This window comes from Arvicanthis niloticus, chromosome 13 (genome assembly GCF_011762505.2).
Source record: "Arvicanthis niloticus isolate mArvNil1 chromosome 13, mArvNil1.pat.X, whole genome shotgun sequence".
Classification (NCBI taxonomy): domain Eukaryota; kingdom Metazoa; phylum Chordata; class Mammalia; order Rodentia; family Muridae; genus Arvicanthis; species Arvicanthis niloticus.
Window position 1 is genome coordinate 67,202,991 of NC_047670.1, and position 24,233 is coordinate 67,227,223.

The following is a 24,233-nucleotide window of genomic DNA, read 5'->3' on the forward strand; positions in this document are numbered from 1 at the left end:
AATGTAATAACATATATTGTAAAATCCTTTACAGTTCACGAGTCCAGTTTAAGAAATCCTTCCCATTCAAATAAAAACTGTGGTACCTATTTGTATTCTAACTTTTAACGATAATTTTACCTTTGATTTTAGACTTTAATGTATACAGTTGACTTGTTCTTATAGTTGGAGTTTGGGAGCTAAATCAATTTATTTTTACTGTTTGTCATATGCTTCAGGACTGCTGACTGAAAGTCAGCATTTTGCCTGATGCGTAAAGACAACTCCATCATAAATCACAGTTCCACACATAGGCTTCTGTCCCTCGTCGTTGGTCATTGAAGCTGTTTTGTGGCTTTAGAAGTCACAGCAGCTACCTGGATCATCATCTACCTTTTCCCGACAAGCATCTTCCTATCCTGAGTCTTCTTCAAACTCATATAACATGCTGAATTAGTGTTGCCAGCTTGTAGCAACCAATATTCAGGAGATTTTGCATCTAAACAATAACCTGGAAAGAATAATGTATTCCTGCCATTGGCTGCTTCAGCTTTGCACACAAGCTCTCCATCTCTCGATGACCTTCTCATGTTTCCCATAGAACTCATGCTTTTCTTCATAAGACACTTACACACCTTCTCATTAGCTGCATTCCTATGCAGTGCACAGTTTTCTTCAGGATCACCCAGGAGCTACATACCTTTATGTACAGCCTGAACCCCTCCCTACAGAGACCTCTGCATCAAACTTCCAGACAGGCTCAGATATCCCAAATCCTACTAGGAAAGCACAGAGCGTGAAGAGCTCCCCTGCCCTTCATAAAAACAATGTTGGCTTTGGGTGAGTTAGGGAGGCAGAGGGTTGAGCCTCTCTGGAAGCCATGGTTCACTAATTGTCAATCCTGAAGAGAGTTTTGGTTCAGATGGGAGCTGAAGTGACAAGGTCTGTTGTGAGGAGAAACCTGGCTTGGGAGATTTGGGAAATGTGTTCTAGTCTTGTGTTGCTGCATCAGTCAATCTCAGAGTGGGAAAGAAACAGGGGGCATGTAAGTGTTTGGGTGACACCAAAGAAGTTCAACTGGATCCGTCTTGGGCTTCATTCCCCCACAGAAAGTGGTCTCAGCATGGTCTGATGTGTTAAGCTGTTTGTTAGGAGGAGTCATTAGACAGACCTGCAGGTGCAGGGCAGTCTGTGGAGACTATCACGGACCCAAATTACACCAGTGGCAGATGGGGTACGAATGGGAGATAAGAGAACCATTTCATAGGTAAAGGTCAGTTAAAGACATTTAAGTTGGAGAGTAAAGAAATAACCATGAAAACCTAGCAAAGTTGGTTATGGCTGGCAAAGTTATAAAAGCAAAGGAGACAGAGGGGGTGGAATGGGGTGTGGGGCTGCATGAGGATGCACTGGGAGGGAAGAGGAGCTGATATTGGCATGTAAAGTGAATAAATAAACACACATAAAAATTAAAAAAATAAGCATGAATGAGCTTATGAAGATCAGACTTAGGGCACTTGTGATGTAAGGAAGACCCAGCCACCAGTGAGGACCCCAGCTCTGCTGTTGGCACAGAAACGTGTAGAACTGAAGAGCAGGGCTGCACTCTGAGAAAGCAGAAGTCAGAGAGTGCCTCTCCTCTTTCGCTGAAGGTGAGGTCACCTGCTTTAGTTTGCTTATCTCTGTGACATTTTGAAATGGCAGGTCCTCACAAGCTGAGCAGGCATATCCGGCTCTGCTCCTTAGGAGCCACAGGGTCACATTTCCTTGCATCCCCAAGGTTCCTTTGGTTCCTTCTGTTTCTTTTATGGGCCACATGCTGTTGTCTCCTCTGGGCTCTTGCCTTGGGCGTGGTTGGAGTGAGGTTTTTGTTTGACTTCACCCCACTGGATCAAATTACATTCTCATATTCTCTCTGTCTCTGTCTCTGTCTCTCTCTGTCTCTCTGTCTTTCTCTCTCTCTCTCTCTCTCTCTCTCTCTCTCTCTCTCTCTCTCTCAGTGTTTTCAATAATGAGATTTTTGGTTTTTTAAAAAAGGATGGACATTGGTAGACTCCCATGATGTCTATGGTATCCAATATTTACCTTTCCAATACCAAATAATTACTATTTATATTTTAAATTATTTATGATCTAAAATACATATCTACTCCAGAGCAAAGACACTGGAAATTCAAGAAAGCATTAACTAGAACATAGTAATAATAAGAGTAGTAGATGCCAACTACTGTTATATTGACTTTATAAGAATTTTCCTTTGACTATAAACCGTTTTAATGGGCTAGAGAAATAGTTCAGAGGTTAGGAGAAGTTGCTGCTCTTCCGAAGTTACCCACATCAGCCAGCCCCATGGCTACCCACACTCAAGTGACATCACTCACTTACCACACACACACACACACACACACACACACACACACTCACATACTTATACACTGAAGCACACTCAAACACATTTACAAACACACACAGAAATTCACGTGCACATACATTAACATACTCAAACACTCACACATACACACATTCACATACTCAAACACTCATGCACACTCATACACACTCATACACACAGAAATCCACGTGCACATACATTAACATACTCACATAAACACAAACACACACACATACATAAAAACAAAATCTAAAAAACTATAAAAACTTAAAACTAGCTTCATGTGTTATATAAATTTATAGGCTGTTTTACTATTTAATATTGTATCAGGATCATTTCCCCTTTAATAAGTGCTCCTTAGAACCATTGTTTAGGATACTGAAGACTGTTAGGAAACTTGACAGCTAAAAATTACATGGGGCTGGAGGTGAACCTCCAAAGGATGTGCTGAGCATAGGTTCTGGGTTCAATGTCCAGAATTATAAAAAAAAAAAAAAGCGGATAGATATATACGGAGAGAGATAATAATAATATATGGTAGTGAAAAATGCTGATAAAATTTCAATTAACTTTGATGGTCCATGCTTAATAAAAAAAATGCAGACTAGATAATGCAATGCTTGAAATTAATTTCCAAATGACCAAAGTGATCAGATTAACTCATCACCGAGTAGAGACGCATGCTGACTAATCAGAAGCCTAATGCAAAAGCAATTTTTGTACACTTGGGCAAATAACCATGAAAGAATCTTAGTAAATGAATAGTTAGGCGAAAACTAGCTTTAAATTAATCAGATAATTCACTTAGTTTGTCTGATCAAATATTTTTAAACACTACTAAGAGTTCCTCAAGTTGCTAACAACAGACTCTGTTCAACAATATTTAATAGAATTTTAAAATTGTGATTGTGGGGGGGGTATAAATACTTCCACATGAAACGCTACTAGTTCACAGAAGTCTAGACCATCACTTAGTTTACTGTGTTTCAAAAATAGATGATAACATGATGTCAGTGTTAAACTTTGGCTATTTTAACTTATAGTTAACTTGTTTAAACTAGTTTGGCTTGTTTAACTATTCATTGGGGGTGTATAAGTGCAGGCAACTAGCTTTGACCTAACTCAGAAAATCCCCATTCCTGACATCTTGCTGTAAATAAGCATGCACATTTTGTAGGCGTTCCACTGGAAACTGGAAATGTGTAAAGGTCCCAGCTTGTTCCCTTCTGGAAGATTATGTCTGAAATGAACACCTTTCTGCCTGGAGCTCCAACCCCAGTGCCTTGCAGGGCGCTGCTGCTTTATATGCTCTTGTTTATGTGTCAAGAAGAACCTATGAATGACACAGACATGTTAGCACTAACATTAGTTGACCTTTTGGTATGCTTTTTTTTAAATAAATACCTTTTTAGAGTTTAACTTCCTTTTTAAAGTTTGAAGTATATATACACATTTAGCTATGCTAAGAACTTCCGACTAGGCACAGTGGCTCAGGTCAGTTAGCACAGCGCTGTGGAGACTGACACTAGAACATCACAAGTTCAAGGCCAGACTGAGCTACAAAGTGGATTCTATTTCAAAAAAACAACACCTAAACAATAACCACCACAAAAACCCAAACAAGCAAACAGAAGTAAAAACCTGATTCCATCAAATAAGGAAACAAACTGAAAAGTTGGTCAGTTACTGTTACATTGGTAGGATCTTGACTGCGGTCAATGTCTGATGTCTTTTCCTGTTATGACAACCAGGGGAAAACCTGCAATTCATGGTATAAAATAGCTGAGAAGAAACAAGTAATAAGATCCCAGTGCTTCATTAAAAAGCCTATTTCCAGCTCCGGAAACCGGCCAAGGGAAGTAGAGTACATCTGTCAACAGGTTTATTTATTTCCTATTTCTTCCCTGTTAATCTTCCTTTTATGTTTCCTTAATAATTCATGCTGAGGAACTTCCTGAATTCTTTTCAAACAAAGAGATGCTCCGGGTGAGCACTGACAAATTTCTGTTGTGTCAACACAGACCTGGGGCGTCTTCCAGTCTGAAATTTAATGTATAAGATCTGAAATAGATAAATGTACACCCTGCTTTCTCATTCATCAGGTCTGCAGGTCCACTGATGCTTTTTAGTGCATGTTATTAGATCTTTTTTTTTGCCAGTAATGTAAAGATGGGATGCACTTTGTATGTATGATAGGTTAGCTTAGAAATAAAAAGTAGAAGTGCCAGATGCAGAAGGAAGGAACAGAAAGGGACACCGAGAATATTCCACCAAATGGCAATCTCACCGGGATCCTACTCAGTAAGAAAATGTAGAAACAATAGACATGAAATTCTGTACAAACATAGGATCAGCCCATCTCTGTATCATTAATCAGTGTATAGTTATTGGAAAAACTGTTATTATGCACTTGGTGCTAAGCTAAAAGAAAAACCGGCAAAGTTCTTTCAATAATTAGTTTTATGGATTATATTTTCTACTGACCATTATATTTTATAATAAAATATTAGTTTTAGACTTTCACTAAAAAAGGCCGGGGAGATTTCTTTTTAAATCATTACATGATCATACTCTTAACCAATGCCTAAAAATATGAGTGTGAAAATATAATATGAAAATTATAATAATATAAATCCTGCAACAGAGTTTTATTTGATATAATGTTCACAAAATAAAACCTTTTAGCCTTGCTGTGACATTTATAGCTAATCTGAACTACCTGTGGCAGCGGTTCTCAACCTTCCAAATGTCGCGACCGTCTCATACAGCTCCTAATGCTGTGGTCACCCCCAACCATAAGATTATTTTTTGTTCTTACTTCATAACTGTAATTGTGCTACTGTTATGAATCGTCATGTAAATGCCTGATATGAGACCCCCCAGAGGGGTCACAACCCACATGCTGAGAACCAATGACCTATGGAAAAATCTGAGTTTGTAGAATATAGCTTGTCAGTATGGAGTGCCAACATGAAGCACACTACGTAGACCGATGGATTTAGATCAACACCTCCATTTAAGTTCAAGAAGTCGATTAACAGGCTCCTGTTTTCTTTCATTAACGCATAGCCTAAGTTAATAATAATAACTGCTACATCTGTGCTATCTAGGTCAGAATTTCACAGGTCTAGCTCCAACCAAATCTATTCCCCGGGTTTATTTTAAAGTGTGGCATTAGAACTTTTAACCCTTCCCCCTTATCTCTTTATCCCTCTCCACCTGCCCTACCTTCTGTTTTTTTTAATAACTTTTATCCCACTTGCTTAGTATGGTTTCCTGTATGTCAAGGACTGACAGCCAGTGCCGTTGTTTTCCACCTGGGAAAACCATCATAACAGAACCATTCAACCCCATTTCAGCAATCCCATAGTTCAGTTCTCTTGCTCCTGAGGCCAGCCAGTGATGGCTCAGATCTCCCTCTGACTTCTGCACAATGCTCACTCTGCACAATGGAAGAGCTACATATTGTCTCTCTGCCTGTTCGACAGAGTATGTGACCTCTCTCAAGTGAACGCCTACAGCCTTTCAACGTTTGATTGGCATTGCTTGTTGCTATGAAGCTGCACCCTGAACTACGGGCTCTCATTGCTTTAGTTCATCTCCTTTACAGGAAACATGGCCAGAACAAATGCAACCAAGAACTGCAATAAAGTCAGAGACAACCGTCCCCTGACCTTTCTGACTAGTGACTTCACAGAACACACACAGCCAGTACCAAAGAAGCATTGCTCACACTTCCTTTAGGGAAAAAAAAATCCATTTCCAGTGATTTAAAGAAAACAGCTTACAAATGTGGGGATGGAGGAACAGTAAGGACTGCAGGCGAGAGAACAGCAATGTCCTGTTGAAGGGACAGCAGGGCTGGAATGTCTCCTCAGAGGCAGGGTTCAATATAAAAGTTTAGCCAGCTCTTTCTTCTTCTAACATTTTCTACAGACACTGAGGGCTGAAAGAGTCCAAAGCTGTTTTTAGTTCAAGTCTTTTTTCTGACCACCACCCTGACAAGGTTGGCATGGCAGCAAACACTATGTTCTGAGTGGTGGCTCTGTCTCTCCATCTCTCACCTGTGCAGCAAGTGTCCTCCAATACTGTTCAATCCCTTCAAGCATACTGCCACACCAAATACGCCCCCCACCCCCCAGTATCCTTAGTCCAAGCTCCTATGTTGTAATTAAGAAATAATAACTGAGCAAGAAAAAGGGAGTTAGTACCAAGCAATTCAGTTGAATGACATCTGAAAAGCCTTTGGACTTTTACTCTGAGCTCTGCCACTAAACCACCAGCTCAATATGAGAAAGTCACTGCCACTTATGACAGATAGAAATACAGATAAATTATCTTAAGTTAATTTTAAATAATTGCAGAAAATATATAATAATGTTAATTTCCTAGAAAAATTCAACCAATACTGAGGTTTAAATATAAGGAATTTTTTAGTCCGTCTGAGCTAAATGCTAGAAAAATAAGTCTTTGCTTTCTCTCAATAGTCCTAATTTATCATTTGTAATTTATGTAAAATGAAAATCTATGCCTTTGTATCTTGAACATCTTCTCCCTTCTCTGACAAGGACTTTGGTTATGAGCCCTTCCCACCCATGCACCGTTTGCTACAGCCACACTGGGCTGTTTCCCCATACACGGGGGCTCTCACCGGAACCCTTTCTCTCATGGCTCAGCTCATCTGACTTTACCAAATGCCTCACTGAAGTCCACTGAGTTCTTGTATTTCAGTCTCCATGTACACACTGAGCTTTTCAGTGACCATTAGAGCAGAAATGTATTAATCGAAAAGAATTAAGCCTTGGAATTCAAAGAAACAAAGAAAAGACATATGTTTCATTTCTGCTTCTGATTATTACTGCCCAGGAGTGGCCATAAAATAAATACCCATGCTTGTTTTGGGTTCTCTTGTCTTCAAAACAAAGCTTACAGTAAATATGAGAATCAACTAAAATTGACCCAAGAAAGAAAAGACCCATACAAGTACAAAATTAAACAACAAACAAAGTAAAACAAACCAGGAACTTTTCTCTTTCCCAACTGGAAGTGCAAAGGGGTACTGGTATATCCCAAGCTAGGGACGATGGCTATGTCCCTGCACCTCTGATCTTCAGCTTTTTGGCATTTATTCACCCCTTTTCAGAACCTCTCCCCAGACTCTACATATTGTGGCAATATTAAGCTTGAGCTGTTCCTGATCTATATTCTTGCAAGTTCAAGTGTAAAAGGAAAGACAAATGGTTTATTCTGTGTTAGTGAAAGCCATGGTCCTGTTTTCAATGAGCTTGAATGAGAACCTTGACAGGGTCACTAGTGCAGGAGAACCACAGTGAACTAATATCTGAGGTATGGGTCCATTCTTCAAGTTAAAAATTGTCCCTAAACATACTCATAGACTCTGAAAGAAACTGTAATCTGTTTTTTTTTTTTTTTTTTTTTTTTTTTTTTTTTTTTTTTTTTTAAAAATAGCATCTCATTTCCAAAAAGATACTGACGGAATACTGGACAGTCCACAAAAACATTACTGTATACACTATTGCTCTCCTAGGTTTCAAATTAAAGAAGACATTGTTTTCAAATACTTTGGCATAGTGTTTGATTTACATGAACTTTCTAAAGCCAAGGGGGGATTTGAGTGTTTAGAGAAGATGTGGGGGAGGACAAAAGGTCATACACCTGTGACATGAATAAAGAAAGATACTGTTTACAGAGTCAGGGCTAGTGGGGGAGGTTGGGCAGCTGCAGGCATATCGTTGAAGGAGTTCTTGAGACCTCAGATCTTTCCTGTCACCCATTTCTTTCAAACTGCCACGAAGTAAATAGTCTCTGCCAATCACTCTAACCAGAATATCTGATGTAGCCAAGGACCCAAAAGAAAAGATGTCTAATAATTACAGACATAAATCCCTCCAATCTTGAGCCAAATTAACCATCTGTTTTAAAAGCTGATTAGTTCAGGTATTTGTCACAATGCTAGAATATTCTTTAACATAGAAAAGAGTTCAGATCACCTAACATACTGCAGTTGGTTGTCTTACATAACAAGCATCTCCGGCCACTGCCTGTCTTTGCAGTCTCTTTCTCACCATGACCCCTCATCCAGGTCAATTTTAAACTCTTCACTCACAACACACTAACTACTAAAAGTTTCTCTGACATGAAATATTGGTCTCTGTCTCTGTTCCTCTGCATAGTCAATATTTCTCTTTGAAAAATCAATCTGTTTAATTTCAAGACATTTTGCTGGGTTCTTCTAGTCCCCCCAACCCCCATCTCAAGGTGACCAGCATTTCTTTGGGAGTTTTTTCTCTGCCCTACTCAATAAGAGTAAAAATAATTGGGTGAATTGGGTACGCATGTGCATGTGTGCATGTCTGTGTGTGTGTGTGTGTGTGTGTGTGTGTGTGTGTGTGTGTACTTATGTCAAAGGAAATGATTTCATAAAGAAAGAGGGAGTTGTGACAGAGATAGTGGAGTAACTTAAACAATGGGAATCTCAGGAATAATTTAGACCTGGTTTACAGGACAGACAGACAGATGGACAGACATGGAAGCAATTGCCTCTGCTGGGGCTGTGCTCTTTCATCAACAGAAAAGTGGTAGTGAGTGGAGATATGATTCATGCTGACAAACTCACTGGCTGAAGAGATGAAGCAGTAGTTTGCATCTTGTGGCTTCCTTGTCTCATAAAGAATAGACAGAGATGACTGTTAATCAGGTGGAGAGAATAGGTACCCTAGTAGAGCTGCAGGAACAAGGTATGAAATGACAGCTTGGGAGAGCAGAAAGTTGGGGTGCACCTAAAAATAACATAATAGTCTAGATGGGATATCAACTAATGGTGAGACATTCTTATTAAAATTTGAGAAAGAAGAAAAAGCACATCTTTTAAGAAGGTCAGAAAGCAATCGCCTTAACCACTTATCCACCTTGAAGCATGGAGGCAGGCAAAAAGTTCCACTCCTAGCTGAGGAGCTATTGACAAATTATAGAGTCTGGAGGGCAGGGCTTGGTTTTCTTTAAGAGTATAGTCCCTGGCAGTTGGACCACACTCCACTGGAAGGCCACACATCTTGATATAGACAAGATGATAGAAGGCTTCTAGTAGACATTACAGATAGTGTGTATGAGTGTGTGCTCGCACAAGTGCAACACACATTGGACGTGATAGACTTAAGGGGAGGAGACACAAAGTTGAGTGAGTAGGTAAGTGAGACTAGATCTTGGAGGAGTTGAGGGAGGAGTATACATAACCAAAACACATTGTACAACATTCTCAAAGAGCAAATTTAAAACTGGGAAGTACAGGGCTGGAGAGATGGCTCAGAGGTTAAGAACACTGGCTGGTCTTCCAGGGGTCCTAAGTTCAATTCCCGGCAACCACATGGTGGTTCATAACCATCTATAATGAGATCTGGTGCCCTCTTCTGGCCTGCAGACATACATGCAGGCAGAATGCTGTATACATAATAAATAAATAAACCAATCTTTAAAAAAAAAAACCAAAAACTGGGAAGTACAGAAGAGAACAGAAAGGTAACCTGACACAAAAAGCACAGTGATTTCCAAGCAGCTCCAACTGAGATTTGTGGACTGGATTTTCACAGAGCCTCCAGGGCCACTGGGGTGTATGCACTTATCCAAAACTGCTCAGTTCCTCAGACCGGAGCACAAGGAAGCAAATACATAGACTTAACAACAACTGACCTTGTGCTACATAATACAATGCAGTGAACAAGGGAACTGTGAATTTCCATTACGCATCATTTTACCTACGTGTGGATTGAAAGCTATATAAGGGCAGAGGCAAAAGCATGAATTATTCATAGGGAAAAGTAGAAAGGCCTGCAACTAAGTGTTTAGTGTTAGAACAAAGGTGCTAAAGGGAGAATCTGAAAACTGGACAGTGTTGGTTCTCCTTAGAGAGTGCAATCCTTGAAATCATTACTTTAAACTAAAACACATGGCTGATGACCTAGACTAAAAGATGGTCAAATTGTACTTTATACTTATGTGAAATGTCTATATGAAGCCCAGCATGACACAATGTATAGGTGCTAATAAAAAGATGACTTCAAAACCCTAAACATTAGAAGAGTAAATAACCCAGTCAATAAATGAACAGATGAACTGAACAGACAATTCCCAAGTGTACAAAAAAATACAATGAAAAAATGTTCACCATCCTTAAGCCATAGGGAAATGTAAAACAATACTGAGATTCCATTCTTACATCACTCAGAATTTCTGTCATCAAGAAAAAAAAAACTTTTAAATGTTGGCAAGGATATAGGGTAAGCAGAAACTTTATACACTATTGGTGGAATTGTAACTATCACAGTCACTATGGAAATCCATATGGCAATTCTTCCAAATCCTAAAAATAGAACTACATATAATCCAGTTAGATTTCTGCCAGACATTTACCCAAAGGACTGTAAGTCAGTGTACTGAAGAGCCGTCCCCTGCGGCATTCTTCACTGTAGCCAAGTCATGGAACGAGCTTCAGTGCCCAATTGTATGAATGAATAAAGACCATTGGTGAATACACTCACTGAGAAAGGTAAAATTATGTCTTCAGAACAAAGAATGGAGCTAGAGAACATCCTGTTAAGTGAGAAAAGTCAGACTTGTGAGGGTAAGTAGCATATATCTCCCATGAGTGGAATCGAACAACAACAAAGAGACTTGAAACAAGGAGAAGTGAAAACTGGGAGCGGATAAGTGTGGGCAATGGAAATGGGAATATGATGAATACCTTACATGGATATCAAGGTATATAGAAAACATGAGTCCTATATATGCACATAAATCATATATATATGATAAATATACATGTTTATGAAGCCTTTTCTTGTATACAATTAGTATGTGCTAAAAAAGCTACTTTTAGAATGACACTTGCAAATAATTCTTTTTGTACACTGTGTTGGCATTTTAAGTTGTTCTGATGGAAAACTCCCAAGAACTAATCATCACAAATGACTGTGATAATTGGCAATGCCATTAGAGAGATAATCAACAGTCATTTCAATCTTCACTCAAACGCTCAAGACTCAACACTTAAACCCTTGGATCCCTACATTCTTAAACAATCACCTACCAGTAGTGACAAGTCTCCTCAAAAGACCCAGCAGACATGATCTGCTGCATACAGATTCCCCGTGGTTTTCATGTATACCCTGTGATCACTGTAGATAGCATGAGGGCTCTCAAAGCCTATCGTAGGACCTAGCTATAATGGCTAAATGTTCAAAAGGAAATGAAATCAGTATGTCCTAAGAGACACCTACCTCCCATGTTTCTAACAGCACTCATCATTATTGCTAAGATATAGAATCAATGTAGGTGGATTCCATGTTCCGTAAAGTCACCTGTCCCAGTAGACTTTCCATACACAGAAGTTTATGTTCTTGTATCTTGGTCTTCCATTTCTACTTGTATTCCAATGACCAGCCTCTCCCTCAGTTTCCACACAGGTGGAATCCGTGTTCTTCTTTAGCTTAAAACCCTCATCAAAATGGGCGTTTTTTGAGTCAAGAGGATTCACAGCCCACAATGAGGAGCAGATAACTCGGGTCTATTTCTCAAAGAATTCACAACGTCTGCACTCAAATAGTAAATTGAGGAATAATCTCAATGGGAAAGAAGTTGCTGATAAAGCCCAGAAGTGAAGATATTGTCAAGGGGACTTTGCTGTCTGCCTTATCTCTTACACTAATGTGATGAGAAATGAGACTTTCTTGCTGCTGAATAATTTGTTATGAACGCAATGATGTCTTTCACTGGGCCAAGGATTTTGTTCCTTATATTCTTGTAAGTGTGATGTGGGTTTCCATTGCCTGGAAGACAGTAGCCTCTTAACCTAGTAAGAAGCTTCCCTTCTCTGCAGGGGTTAAACTTTTCAGTTTCAACAGACTTTTTTTTTTCAATAATTTTCAAGGCATTTCCTTAATTATTATCAATATACAACACTAACTGAAGACAGTGATGTGAATGGCCCTCCTTTCTCACTGTCTCCTTTGAGATGGCTGCTCTCTCTGGTCCCAGATATTGTTCCAGCTTGAGTAATAATATTTTCCCACTCAGTGCTTGCAAAGCACTGTACTTAGAGTCTTACCTACAGAACAAAAGTTTGATTAGTTTTCTTTGTAAGTTCTTAATTCCTTCCTAGACTCAATCATGAAAGCTAATTTTTTCAGTGTCCTAATACAACTCATTTCTATTTTTTTCAAATAAGATAAATATATACTTTTCTGACTAAATATATTCAAATTAAATATATTCTTATGTTAATATACTATTTGTGTATATTTCTGGAGAGGAATGTAATAGTTAAGACTTACATATAATATGTAGTGATTGTATCAATTTAATTACCAAATTCACTGCTTCAGACATTTGTCATTTCATTATTTTGAGAACGATTCCAAATCCTTTCTACTAGCTACTTGGGAATGTTCAGTCAGTTACTGGTAATGATAGGGGTCAGCAGCACCATGGGGGTTACTCCCCCTCACCCAGGGTTGCGCCTTGTGTCTAAGCTTTTCACTCTGTCTCTCTCCCCACACCCTTTACAGGCTCTGGGAATGACCCTTCTAAGTCTTCCTTCCGAGGGATTCATTTGTTATTCCCATATAAATAAGAACACTCAGTATTTGTTTTAGTGAGGCCATTTCATCTGACATAATGGCCTCCATCCTTGCTGCTGCAAATGACAGAATGTTATTTTGATGGCTGAGCTATATTCTACGGTGTATATAAGCAACATTTCCTTTGTCCATTCATTTGGTTTTAGATCACGGTTGCTCCCATACCTTGACAAGTATGATTAGTGCCGAGATAAGCATGAGATTCAGGTGCCTCTGTGACATGCTGATTTCTTCTCTGGATATTTACTGTATGGTGGGATAACTGGATCATATGGGGCCATTGAGAACCCTCCATACTGATTTCTAAAATGCCTGTATTTGTTTGCATTCCCAGTACTGCACTAACTTTCTTCTTTACTCGTGGTCTCTCCCTCTCTTTTTAATGAAAATATAGTGAATCTGAGTAAATGAGAAGATGATTGTTTAAATGGCTCATTCTTGTCCCAAGAGTAGGATACTTTACAGAAAGCTCTTCTGATTCCAATCTTTTCCATGCTCCATCTACATACAAGCTAATTCTCACAGGAATGGATACCATGCCATGGCTTGATTATTATTTTTTTTTTAATGAAACTTTATCCATTCCCAGGACAAGGCATTTTGAAGCATGTTTATGACCAAGTGAGTAGGGCTGTGCCAAGTGTGTGAAGCATCCACCTGTAGTCACAGTGACGATGTGGCATTAGCACTGCGGTCTGCATCAGGCCAGGAGGCCTGAAGCTTGCACACAACCCGAATTGTCTCTGTGAAGGAGCCAGTAGCTTTTCGCTTTTATGGTTTTCTAATGAATTTCTGATAGACAGACAGCTGAGCTTGAAGATGCAGGAAGCATGATGTGTTGCTTCAAGCACTTCTTCAGAAGCCAGCATGGGATCTACAAAGGAGTGCTGGATGCGACTTCTGCTGCAGATCCATCTCACAGTGTCTGCACAGCTACCCTTGGCCTCAAACCACCATATTCTAGAAGCTGCTTCTCAGCGACGTTATCATACAACTACAAGAACCTCCACTCTGAAGTTTGTGCTTCCATGAACCTGTGTGAATTGTGTAACCACCACAGGAAGTACCGTAAACTCACCCTGGTGCTGGCTTGTGAATTGTGAGATCTAAGTCATCATACCCAGACCTTCCTCAGTGCCTGAAGTTCTAACCCTGGAAGTTTAGCCCATGCATTAAAACTGTGCATGGCTGAGGAGCTAGCACAGTAGAGAAAGGGCTTATCATGTAACTTCAAAGACCTGACTTTGGTGTTCCAGCCCTCGTAAATAAAAAGCACTGCACATTGAGACCTGCCTGTAACCCCAGTGCTGAGGAGAACAAGACTGGGACATTCCTGGGGCTTACGTCCCAGGCAGTCTTGCCAGTCAACAAACTCCTAGCTCCATAACTAGCTCCATAGTCCCTGTCTCAAAATGGTGGGGCTGGAAACAAGGCTCAGGAGGCAAAGGCTGTGAACTGCCTGCCCAACTACCTATATTCCTCCCCTAAAACTACATGGTAGAAGGAGAGAACTGACTACTACAAGTTGTACTTTAACCAATACACACAGATTTCATAAATAAATATAAAGAAAAATGTTTTTCAATGGAGGAACATGACTGAGCAACGGACTGACCTTCATCCTTGGCATCCAAGAACCCATGCACACACATGAACGTGCGTGCTTACACACAGGAAGTTGTGAATTTTCTGCCTGTGGTGATATGAATCAACCCCTTTATTGTTGTGTGTATATGAGTACTGTCTGCATGTTGGACTGCCCATAGAGTTAAAAAAAAAAAATGTGTCAGATCCACCCACATCTTTAACTACAGACAGTGGTAAGCCACCAAGTGGGTGCTGGGAATCAAACAGGGGTTCTCTGGAAGAAAAGCCAACATCCTGGACCAACATTCAGTCCCAAATTTGTCTAGTGAATGCATTAAAGATAACCCCAGAAATATCAGCATGTTATGATGTTGTATCAAGGGATGAAAACATAGCATCATATCTTGTATTAATCTGAGCCCAAGCCTGAATTTTGTACTTTCTTCCCTTGTCTTCCTACTTTCCATCTGTCCATAGATCATGGTTTATTGGCCTATCCGTGATTTGTCTACTGTGTGTTCCTCTTTGATATCCTGCTGTCCCTAGTTCTACCTCTAACAGAAGGCTCTTCTCTGTACTTACTGAACAGTACAGAAAACATGGCATGGGAAAGGAATGAGGGATTCGTTATGGAAATCCTTAAAGTTTTACAAAGAAAAATGTATAGTAAGCATAGAAAAAGAACGGTAAACAACAGTGCGCACATCATATCAAGCTTATCCACGCTGTTTTCAGCATTGATGGTAGGTGTTTATTTTGAGTTTGCTTCCAACTGTTGCCTACCTCTAGCAAAGATTATCATCAGACACACACACACACACACACACTCACGAGTCAGGATTGAGGGCATGGGAGACTGTACAACCTAAGATTAAAGATTAGGTTATGAAAGATGATTGTTTAGGTAGACCAAAGCCTAGTAAGGTTGGTTTTTCCATGGTTCTCTCAAAGGATGGTTGGCTTTAACCAGGCTGAGTACACAGTAGGACAGCAGGTTATTATGTGTATGGACTTACTATGTGCATGGTGTGTTATGGAATTGCTGTAAACTGCTGAAAGTTCAATCTTTTAGAGGCCAGGAGATAATTTTCCTAAACCTGTATCATTACACCACATTTTACATGCATGATAATAACAAGTTTTTTTAAAGGAGGTTTATTCATCAGTTTTACTTCTCAAGTACAGAGAACAGAAGCTCAGAGCAAACACCAGATTTCCACGGTGGGATGCTTAAATGGGAAGCCTGAAACACCTGTGCAGAAAGTCTGACACAGGCAGCTAGACATGGGAGGGTGTGTGCTGTCTCAGACACAGGGTGTGTCCTGGAAATCTAAACTAGGTAGACAATTTTAATACTCTTCATCTAGGTTCAAAGGTATGAAAATATTGAAATAAATACCCCAAGATCTTAGTGGTTTTATTTTCTTTGAATACTTGGGTAGCTACTTATGTGTAGCTCTAGGGATTCGGTTGTTAATAGATGCACTCAGTCTTATTACACAGCACTCTGCTATGCTCTCCTAGACAGATGCCCAAAAAGTGGACAGATAAGTCTAGGAATTTTGTGCAAATACTGAGAAGAAGTATATCTGTACGCAAATACCTTCCCCGGTGTGAGACATGCTTCCTTAGCTTTGGGGAGACAGTTGAAGTTCTTCTTGAGACTCATTGACGGCCTTGATTTAAGAGCTGCAAAGGCAGCTCTCTGCAATGTATTCAGGTTTCCTTGGAGACCTCTTGGACAACAGGCTTGTTTGCTCACTGTACTCTTCCTAGAAGAGGCAGATCTGTGGCTGTGACTCCTTCCTGGTGGTCCAGGTTTGGTTAGGGACTATCAGCCTCCAGAGCTAGGAGCAAGCTGTCAGTTTGGAGGAGACCTTTGCTTGCTGTATGTGTTTCCCCTTTGGGTGAAAAATGGAGTCCTTGTTTCCTGTTCTGCCCTGAGACAGATGGGTTTCCCACCTTTTTCTGCTCCCCAGATAGCTTAGTTGGTTTGTTGTAGTCATTGTTTATTTTTGAGATTGAAATTTAATTACATTTCTTCCTTCTCTTTTTTCCTTTCAAACACTCTCATATACCTCTCCTTCAAATTCATGGCTTCATTTCTAGTTATATACATACACATATACATATATATACATATATTTACATATATATACACATATACTATATATAGTATATATAATATATACACATATGTATAATATATAATAAATGTATATATTGTATATATACAATATATATATTGTACATACATTATATATTGTATATATAAATATATCTCAAATATAGCCCAATCATAGTTAATGTTCCATATAATGTTACTTGTATTTATGTCTTCTTTTGTTTTTGCTTTTGTTTGTTTTGTTTTTCTTGACATAGTGTCTCACCATATAGCTCTGGCCATCCTAGAACTAACAATGTAGACTAGGCTGCCTCGGCTGACCAGGCTGGCCTCAGATTTCAGAGATGCACCTGCTTCTGCCTCTCCAATGCTGGAATTAAGATGTGTGCCACCATGCCGAGCTAAACGTCTGGCACTGAACAACCAATTGGCATGCTTTTTCCCGGGGACCATCTCTCCTGTTCCCAGTACCTCTTTGTGTAGGTTGAGCCCTCATGGCCTTCTCTCCATCCAGTTTGGCACGTTTGCCAGTGTTCTCATTCAGCTTGCTTTTAAAAGCTTTTACTGTAGCTTGCAGTTCCTCTGCACACTTACATCCTGTGGTTCCATTTTGTAATAATGTACAACACTTGTCTCAGGGAAGAAGGCTACATTTTGTTTTATATTCGCTGCTGGCTATAAAATTATTGGTCATTGGAGTTTATGATAGTAAATGTCCTCATTAAGAATTTACCCAGGGCTTATAGCACATCATTTAAACAAACAGTTTTTACTCAGTGACCAGGGCATCTCTGATATGCTAAGGCTAAAGGGAGGGAATTTCTCCAGATGTTGCAGAATGTTGTAGAAAGCGTCCTCGTGTTTGCAGCCAAGTGAACGCGTCTGTATTAAGCAGCAGTACTTTAGCTCTTGGGTAGCTAAGCTGGGCCTTGCTGTCTCCGTCTGTCTGTCTTCGTCTGTTCTGTGTACTGTAGCAGGACAGCAAACATCAGGTGACTCAATAAGTACAGACACGTTTCTCAGAGCTGGAGCGGGGAGCTTCAGGATGAAAGCAGAGGCAGTTTGGTCTCTCAGTGGGCCTACTTTCTTTCTTTCTTTTTTTTTTTTAATATTTATTTAATGTATACGATTACACTGTTGTTGTCTTCAGACACACCAGAAGAGGGCATCGGATCCCATTACAGATGATCGTGAGCCACCATGTGGTTGCTGGGAATTGAACTCAGGACCTCAGGAAGAGCAGTTAGTGCTCTTAACCACTGAGCCATCTCTCCAGCCCGTGGGCCTACTTTTTCATCAAGGGCACCATCTACCTGTGACCTACATGCCTCAGAGCAACTCTGCCCCTTTCTTCATAGGAGTGCTAATTTCTTCCAGTCTTACCACTGTGACCTAACTACCTTCCAAAGGTCTCACCTCCTAATCAGACAATCATCTCAAGGGTTAGGATTTCAATATTCAATTTGGGAAAACAGATCTATATGTCCATACTATTATGTTATTCAACTTCATAATCACTTTATATATTCGTGCACACACACACACACACACACATTTCCCATCAAAAAGGAAAGACTTCTTAAATATAGGTTCACTTTTACAAAAATCTATGCAGGCAAGGAAAGACTGGGAAGCAATGACAACATCCTTCCTGGCAGTGGCTAAGCTCACGATGACAGATGACACTCCTGTTTATTGAAGAGGCTTCACTGACAGCACTGAGAAGGACACAGCTCCACAGGGCTGAAGCCAAGAGCCAGGCTTCCCTTCCAAATCACACCCTCCTCCCTCCTCTGACTGCTTAGTGGAAGGTCTTACTTTCTCCACAGTAGGAACAAGTTTCCCAAGACTATAGCTGCCGTTTTTAACACTTGGAATTGTGTGATTTATCCCAGTCGGCATCTGAGAGTGGCACAAGCCCATTTCATTATAGGAAACTGAAATTTATTATTATTTTACCAAACATAAATCAGGAAACAGATCCAGTACACATTACCTGGAGCTGCCATTCCCAGCCCCTCGGTGGTACCTGTCACTGAATGTATTTTCTTGTTCGCTCACTGCTGTGTTCTGAATCACCGCCTCTGCCCTGTGTAGCGGATGATGTCTCTCCCTTCAGCTGGATGAACCCATTTCTTTCCAAGGTTGGGGGTTTCTGCAGGATAATAGAAAAATCTGACCTGACCTACACAAACCCTTGCTTCTTATCACAATGTATAAAACTCAGAGGAAGAACTAACAGAACGACTCAGTGTAGCCTTGTTGTTGTTGTTCAAACTTATGTCATTTTATCACATTATAGACAAAAATTCTGTAGCAATGTTTGCAAAGCCCTTTTCTACTTTCTTTGATAGTCTCAAATACTTTATATCCCAACTTACTAATCTATGCAGTTTGCTGTGCAAATTCGTGAGACTCTATGTATTTCCAACTACAGAATGAACATTTGAAATGCTAATTTAAGTCTCAAAAAATTTGATGAAAGTAAATTTCAATGCTTTTGGTCACAAAAGTTAATTTCAGATGTTAGACAGACGATGATATTTAAAATTCCTCACAATGACCGGAAATGCATCTTTTGAGTTTTCACTCTGAGATTAATGTCTCAATATGCATGTCCATTCCCTCAGGAGGTCGAGCTGTATCGTGTTAGCAGTCAAGAGAAGCTGGGCCTGACGGTCTGCTACCGAACGGATGATGAAGAAGACACAGGCATTTATGTCAGCGAGGTAAGAGCTGCTGTGGGAGGACCTGACAGGAAGGAGAAGAGAAGGAGGACTTGAAAGGGCTCAGGAGGAGGGAAGCCTCTTTTCCAAGGCCTGAGTGTGAAGAACTGGCTGCCTTCCAACTCTTGCCACTTTCAATTAGGAGAGCAAATTATGCTGCCCAAGTAACGCAATTATCATCAGCGTGTTTAGCGCAGAGGCTTTCCCTGCAGAATCCCAGCAAGGAAAAAAGTGTGAAAGTGGTAACATTGTATCAATTTGAATAAATTCCCCTAAGACAGCAGCAGGCTGAGCTCAGCCCTGCTCCCCAAACATTTGTCCTTCCATTCCATTGCATTCTTTATACACTGCGAACAACAGTATTGGCTAATTATTTTAAACTAGCAGGCATAATAATCACCTCTTTTACTCCGTGGGTGGGGTTAATAGATTTAAATGCCCAAGAAGTACATCTGCCCATTTCTTTTATTCAACCACAAGATCATTTTCAAGAGGAAAAAAAAAAAAAAAACCTACATTTTAGTCACCATTTTAGTGTTAGCTTGAAAGATTATCAAACACAATTTATTAGAACAGATTTCAGGAAGAGTAGATCATATTAGAAAGAGAAAATAAAGTATGTGGGTGCTTTTTGAATTCTAAAAACTCTCATATAACACATCCCAACTGTAGCCCTCCATTCCCTCCACCCCTCCTCCTACCTCTCCTCTCCCCAGCTCCACTTTCTCCTGTTTCCCTTCAGCAAAGAGCAGTCCTACCAGGGATATCAACCGAACACAACGTAACAAGATGCCAAAAGACTAGTCACAAACCTCATGCCAAGTTTGGACGAGGCTAATCCAGTAGGAGGAAAAGTGTCCCAAGGACACCCCTCCCTCTCCCACTGTAAGAATTTCCACAAACACCCCCAGGATATACAACCACAGCATGTATGTAGAAGACCTATACATATTATTTAAAAGTACACTTGTAGTCAACACGAAGATGTGCATATGGCATAGCTTAATTCCTGCAGTAAGGGTTAGGCAAAGTAGATGCTAGTGTTTCTGCAGTCTACGTTTCCATGGCTATAGTGTTAAAAAAGCACTTTAAAGGAGACTAGATACAGTAGTTTTCTACAGAGTTGATTAGAATATTCAAGAGATCGGCCATGAGCTATATTTATCTTTTAAATTTCTTTTATCTTACTTCTTTAAAATGAAGGATTCCAGTGATCCCTCTGACAAAGGGATGGAGGGGTCAAGCAATACTTACTAAACTTTTTCTGTAATGTATACAGAGACCAGCAGTTTTATGGGTGGTTTGATTTAGTTTTAAGCTTGAAAGACAAAGTTCCATGTATTGGATGGATTTTTAAAGGGACACAAATCAATAGCATAATCATCTGCATTCTGGCAAGTCTGTGTTTGGTATTTAAATCTGTTGGACTTAAAACCTCTCTTTTTAGAGGTGGTAAAGAGGCCACAGGAATCAAACATGTGCGGTTGGAAAGACTTGCCCTTTTACTGCCATGACCATGGGGCCTTTTGGGGTGGACGACTCCTCTTCCTCTCAGTGTTCGACTGGGACTCCTAATAAGGAAATAACACATGATGCTAGAACTGAACAGATCAACCTCATGCAGAACTTGAAACACTTAACTCAGAAAAGAAGCTCGGAGGGAACAAGCCTATACCAATGATTTGGAACTATCATAGGAACGCTATTAGTTCTTTTAAGAAAAAGTCCGACTGCAGCTCCGAACAGACCACTCCAGACCACGCGGTTCCAAGGGAGAGGAGGTTTATTCAGGGGAAAGGGCAAAGGTGGGGAGAGGAAGGTGGAAGAGATAAGAGAGAGTGAGAAGTAGAGGCCAACCATGACCACGTGGAGAGAGAGGAAGGTGGGGGAGGGGACAGAGAGGCAAGAGGGTAAGAGAGAGAGTGAGAGAGTAAGAGAGTAAGAGAATAAGAGTAAGAGAGCGAGGAGGGGGCAAGCAGCCCCTTTTATAGTGGATCGCCTAACCTGGCGGTTGCCAGGTAACTGTGGGGAGGAGCATACCTGGCTATTGCCAGGCAACTGGGGAGGTGGAGTTTAGACAGAATACTAACAAATGCAATAGATAAAATCGCCTCAAGGAACTGAAAGCCATCACTCCAGTTTGGCCTGTTAAAATGTTAGGACACTCTTAGTAGAGCTTTAAATCTCTCTCTGTTCTAGTAATGCAAAGCCGATGTAATTAGCACTCTGCGTAAAGTGGTAACCCAGTTAACAGGATGGACAGATAGATTTTTTTTAAATTCTTGAACAATATAGATTTTAAAAATCTCTTTAAATATAGTACGCTTGTGAGACCAAATTTTCATTACTAAGTATGGGCTTAAGAGATCTGTCAGCTTTCCTAAGAGATTTCCAGTATTATTTACAGGTCACATTATATACTGTAAATTTCCTGAGTCCAGAAAAAGTCCTGGTATTAACGTCATCAGAGCATCCTGACAGGTAAAGGCTGTCTGACAACTGGGCTTCAAAAATGACTAAAATGATATGAAAAGGGAAGGCAGGGGTGGAGGAGAAAGGGATGAAAAAATGTCCTGCAATTGAAGGTCTGCCAAGTCCATTTTATTATTGTTAACTTTAAAGTGGTTCATTTACAGCTTTAGAATCTGTGATTTTTTTTTTTTTTTTTTTTTTTGACGGAGGAAAAAAAAAATGGCTCATACCCTGCTGTGAATCAATTGAGAATTCTGACCCAATATAGTCTAAAACTACAATATCTTAATATATTTTAAAACTACATTGTAAGCTCTCAGAAAGATATTGTATGGCCCTGAAGATGTATGCCTTCTCTATTACAGGTTGACCCAAATAGCATCGCTGCCAAGGATGGCCGGATTCGAGAAGGGGATCGTATTTTACAAGTACGTGACATGTTTATTTCCTCAAGTTTCCCACAGGCCATCTAACGGCTTTCATTTTATCTTGTTTCTCGTAAAAACCTTGGGGGGGAAAGAGCTTGTCATTGTTTTTGCATATTATCATCTATAAAACAAAATACTATCATTCTAAGCACTTTGAAAGTAAAAGCGGTACCATCTCTCTAGAGTTATTAGGTGACAGTTCTTGAGACACAGCTCCTGGAAGGAGGCTTTGGCTTCCAGCTATTGGTTTCCTCACACTGTCTGCCTTCTGCCATTGCATGTCCATTTTCGTATCTTGAGGTATAACCTGCTATTGTTACAAAGCTTTCGTGAGATGTGTGAAGTGTGCTTAGCACAGTGCTAAAAAATGACCAGTACTACACAGTAGCTGCAGCTCCCAAGAGTCCTGATGGCTGTCCTTTTCAGAATGAACTACTTGAACATAGTTCCATAGGTTTCCTTACTATACAAGCCTAGAAATCCAGACCAGCAGCAGCCCATGTCTAGAGAGTGAGCTGCCAAGGAGGTACAGGGCTGGAACAAGAGTCTCACAACCTGATGGTGGTTAACAGGAAGCTACTGAGTCTACTCTAAACTTGCCTCAACTCCTCACATACCTTTTGGGTCCTTGCCTTAAAGTGTGACTGGAAGACTCCATGAAAAGTCTGATGTCCAGATCAACCCCCAAGTGAAACTGCTCAGCAGAGTTTGTAGTCACAGCTGTGAAACAGAGGGGCACTAGTCTGGACAACTGAAGGGGTGCACACTTAACTTCTAGATGTAATAGCAGACCCAGAGTTCCCACATCTTCCCCGGGATCCCAGGGAATTCTTCTTCAGACATTCTGCTACAATTCTGAGCTTCAGAAAATATACAAGATACACTTGGGGAACCCTGTCCCATCTAAGTGGGAAGACGGCAACCCACACAGAAGACCACAGAACAGCAGAGCATAGTGGAGGAGTCCCTAAGGTATTTGGTATGCTACCTGTTGGCACCCAGGGCCACCTTGCTAACCTCTATCATGCTCACACCTCTCATCTTGCTTAGTTTGATACCACATATCCTTTCTTTCCATGATCCTCTACGAAGGTTAGGAAAGAATAAAATGTAAGGGTTGCTGATGATTTAGGTCTAAGCAGTTTCCAGAAAACCTCAAGAGTATGTAGTACAGTAAGAGTTATGAGTAGTGGTCTGTAGTTAGGCAAATGGAGCTGTACCCATTGTTGGGTCCATCACATGGAATCAAATGTATCTCTGAAAATCTAGATGGGGCATTTTTTTTTAAGACATGTAATCAGAATCTTCACACACACACACACACACACACACACACACAGAGAGAGAGAGAGAGAGAGAGAGAGAGAGAGAGAGAGAGAGAGAGAGAGAGTCAATGAATGAAACAGGCATTCAGGACAGATGAGGAAAATCTACAGAGAAGCTCTGCCAGGGTAGCCTACTTAAGTTGATATTTAATATAGATATTGGAAGGGTCAGATGCTGTATTTTTCAAATACAGTGAAATATTAACTGCGCCATCACTTTATTAATATCTACACTGAAGTAGTGTGACTTCTTGACTCTCTGTGATCACTAAGTGCTAACACATAATAAGGTGTCCAGCAACCAAAGAGCTTGGAAGGTTTTGCACCCTCAGAGTAACCACTCTACTCAGCCATGCTTTGATGTAGTAAATGTAGCCATTACATTTTTCTTTTCTGCTTCTCTGTCAGCTCTCAATCCTTCTTCTAACCATATATCCTCCACAACTATAGCACCCAGTATACCATCACCTGGCCCTTCCGACTTTCCAGCTAACCACTGTCCCCTAGACAAGCACAGCTTTAAAAATTACATTTAGAAAAAAATTAC

General features: G+C 40.3%; 1 protein-coding gene across 2 annotated transcripts in view; it reads left to right on the forward strand.

Moving 5' to 3' along the window:
* The window catches only part of Pdzrn4 (PDZ domain containing ring finger 4), a 338,484-nt gene that overhangs the window by 293,512 nt on the left and 20,739 nt on the right, over positions 1-24,233 (forward strand). For both annotated transcript variants that reach the window (XM_034516734.2, XM_034516735.2), the window contains 2 exons: positions 19,366-19,464; positions 22,299-22,361. In XM_034516734.2, the coding sequence (XP_034372625.1) occupies positions 19,366-19,464; positions 22,299-22,361 (162 nt within the window). The remainder of the gene's footprint in view (positions 1-19,365; positions 19,465-22,298; positions 22,362-24,233) is intronic.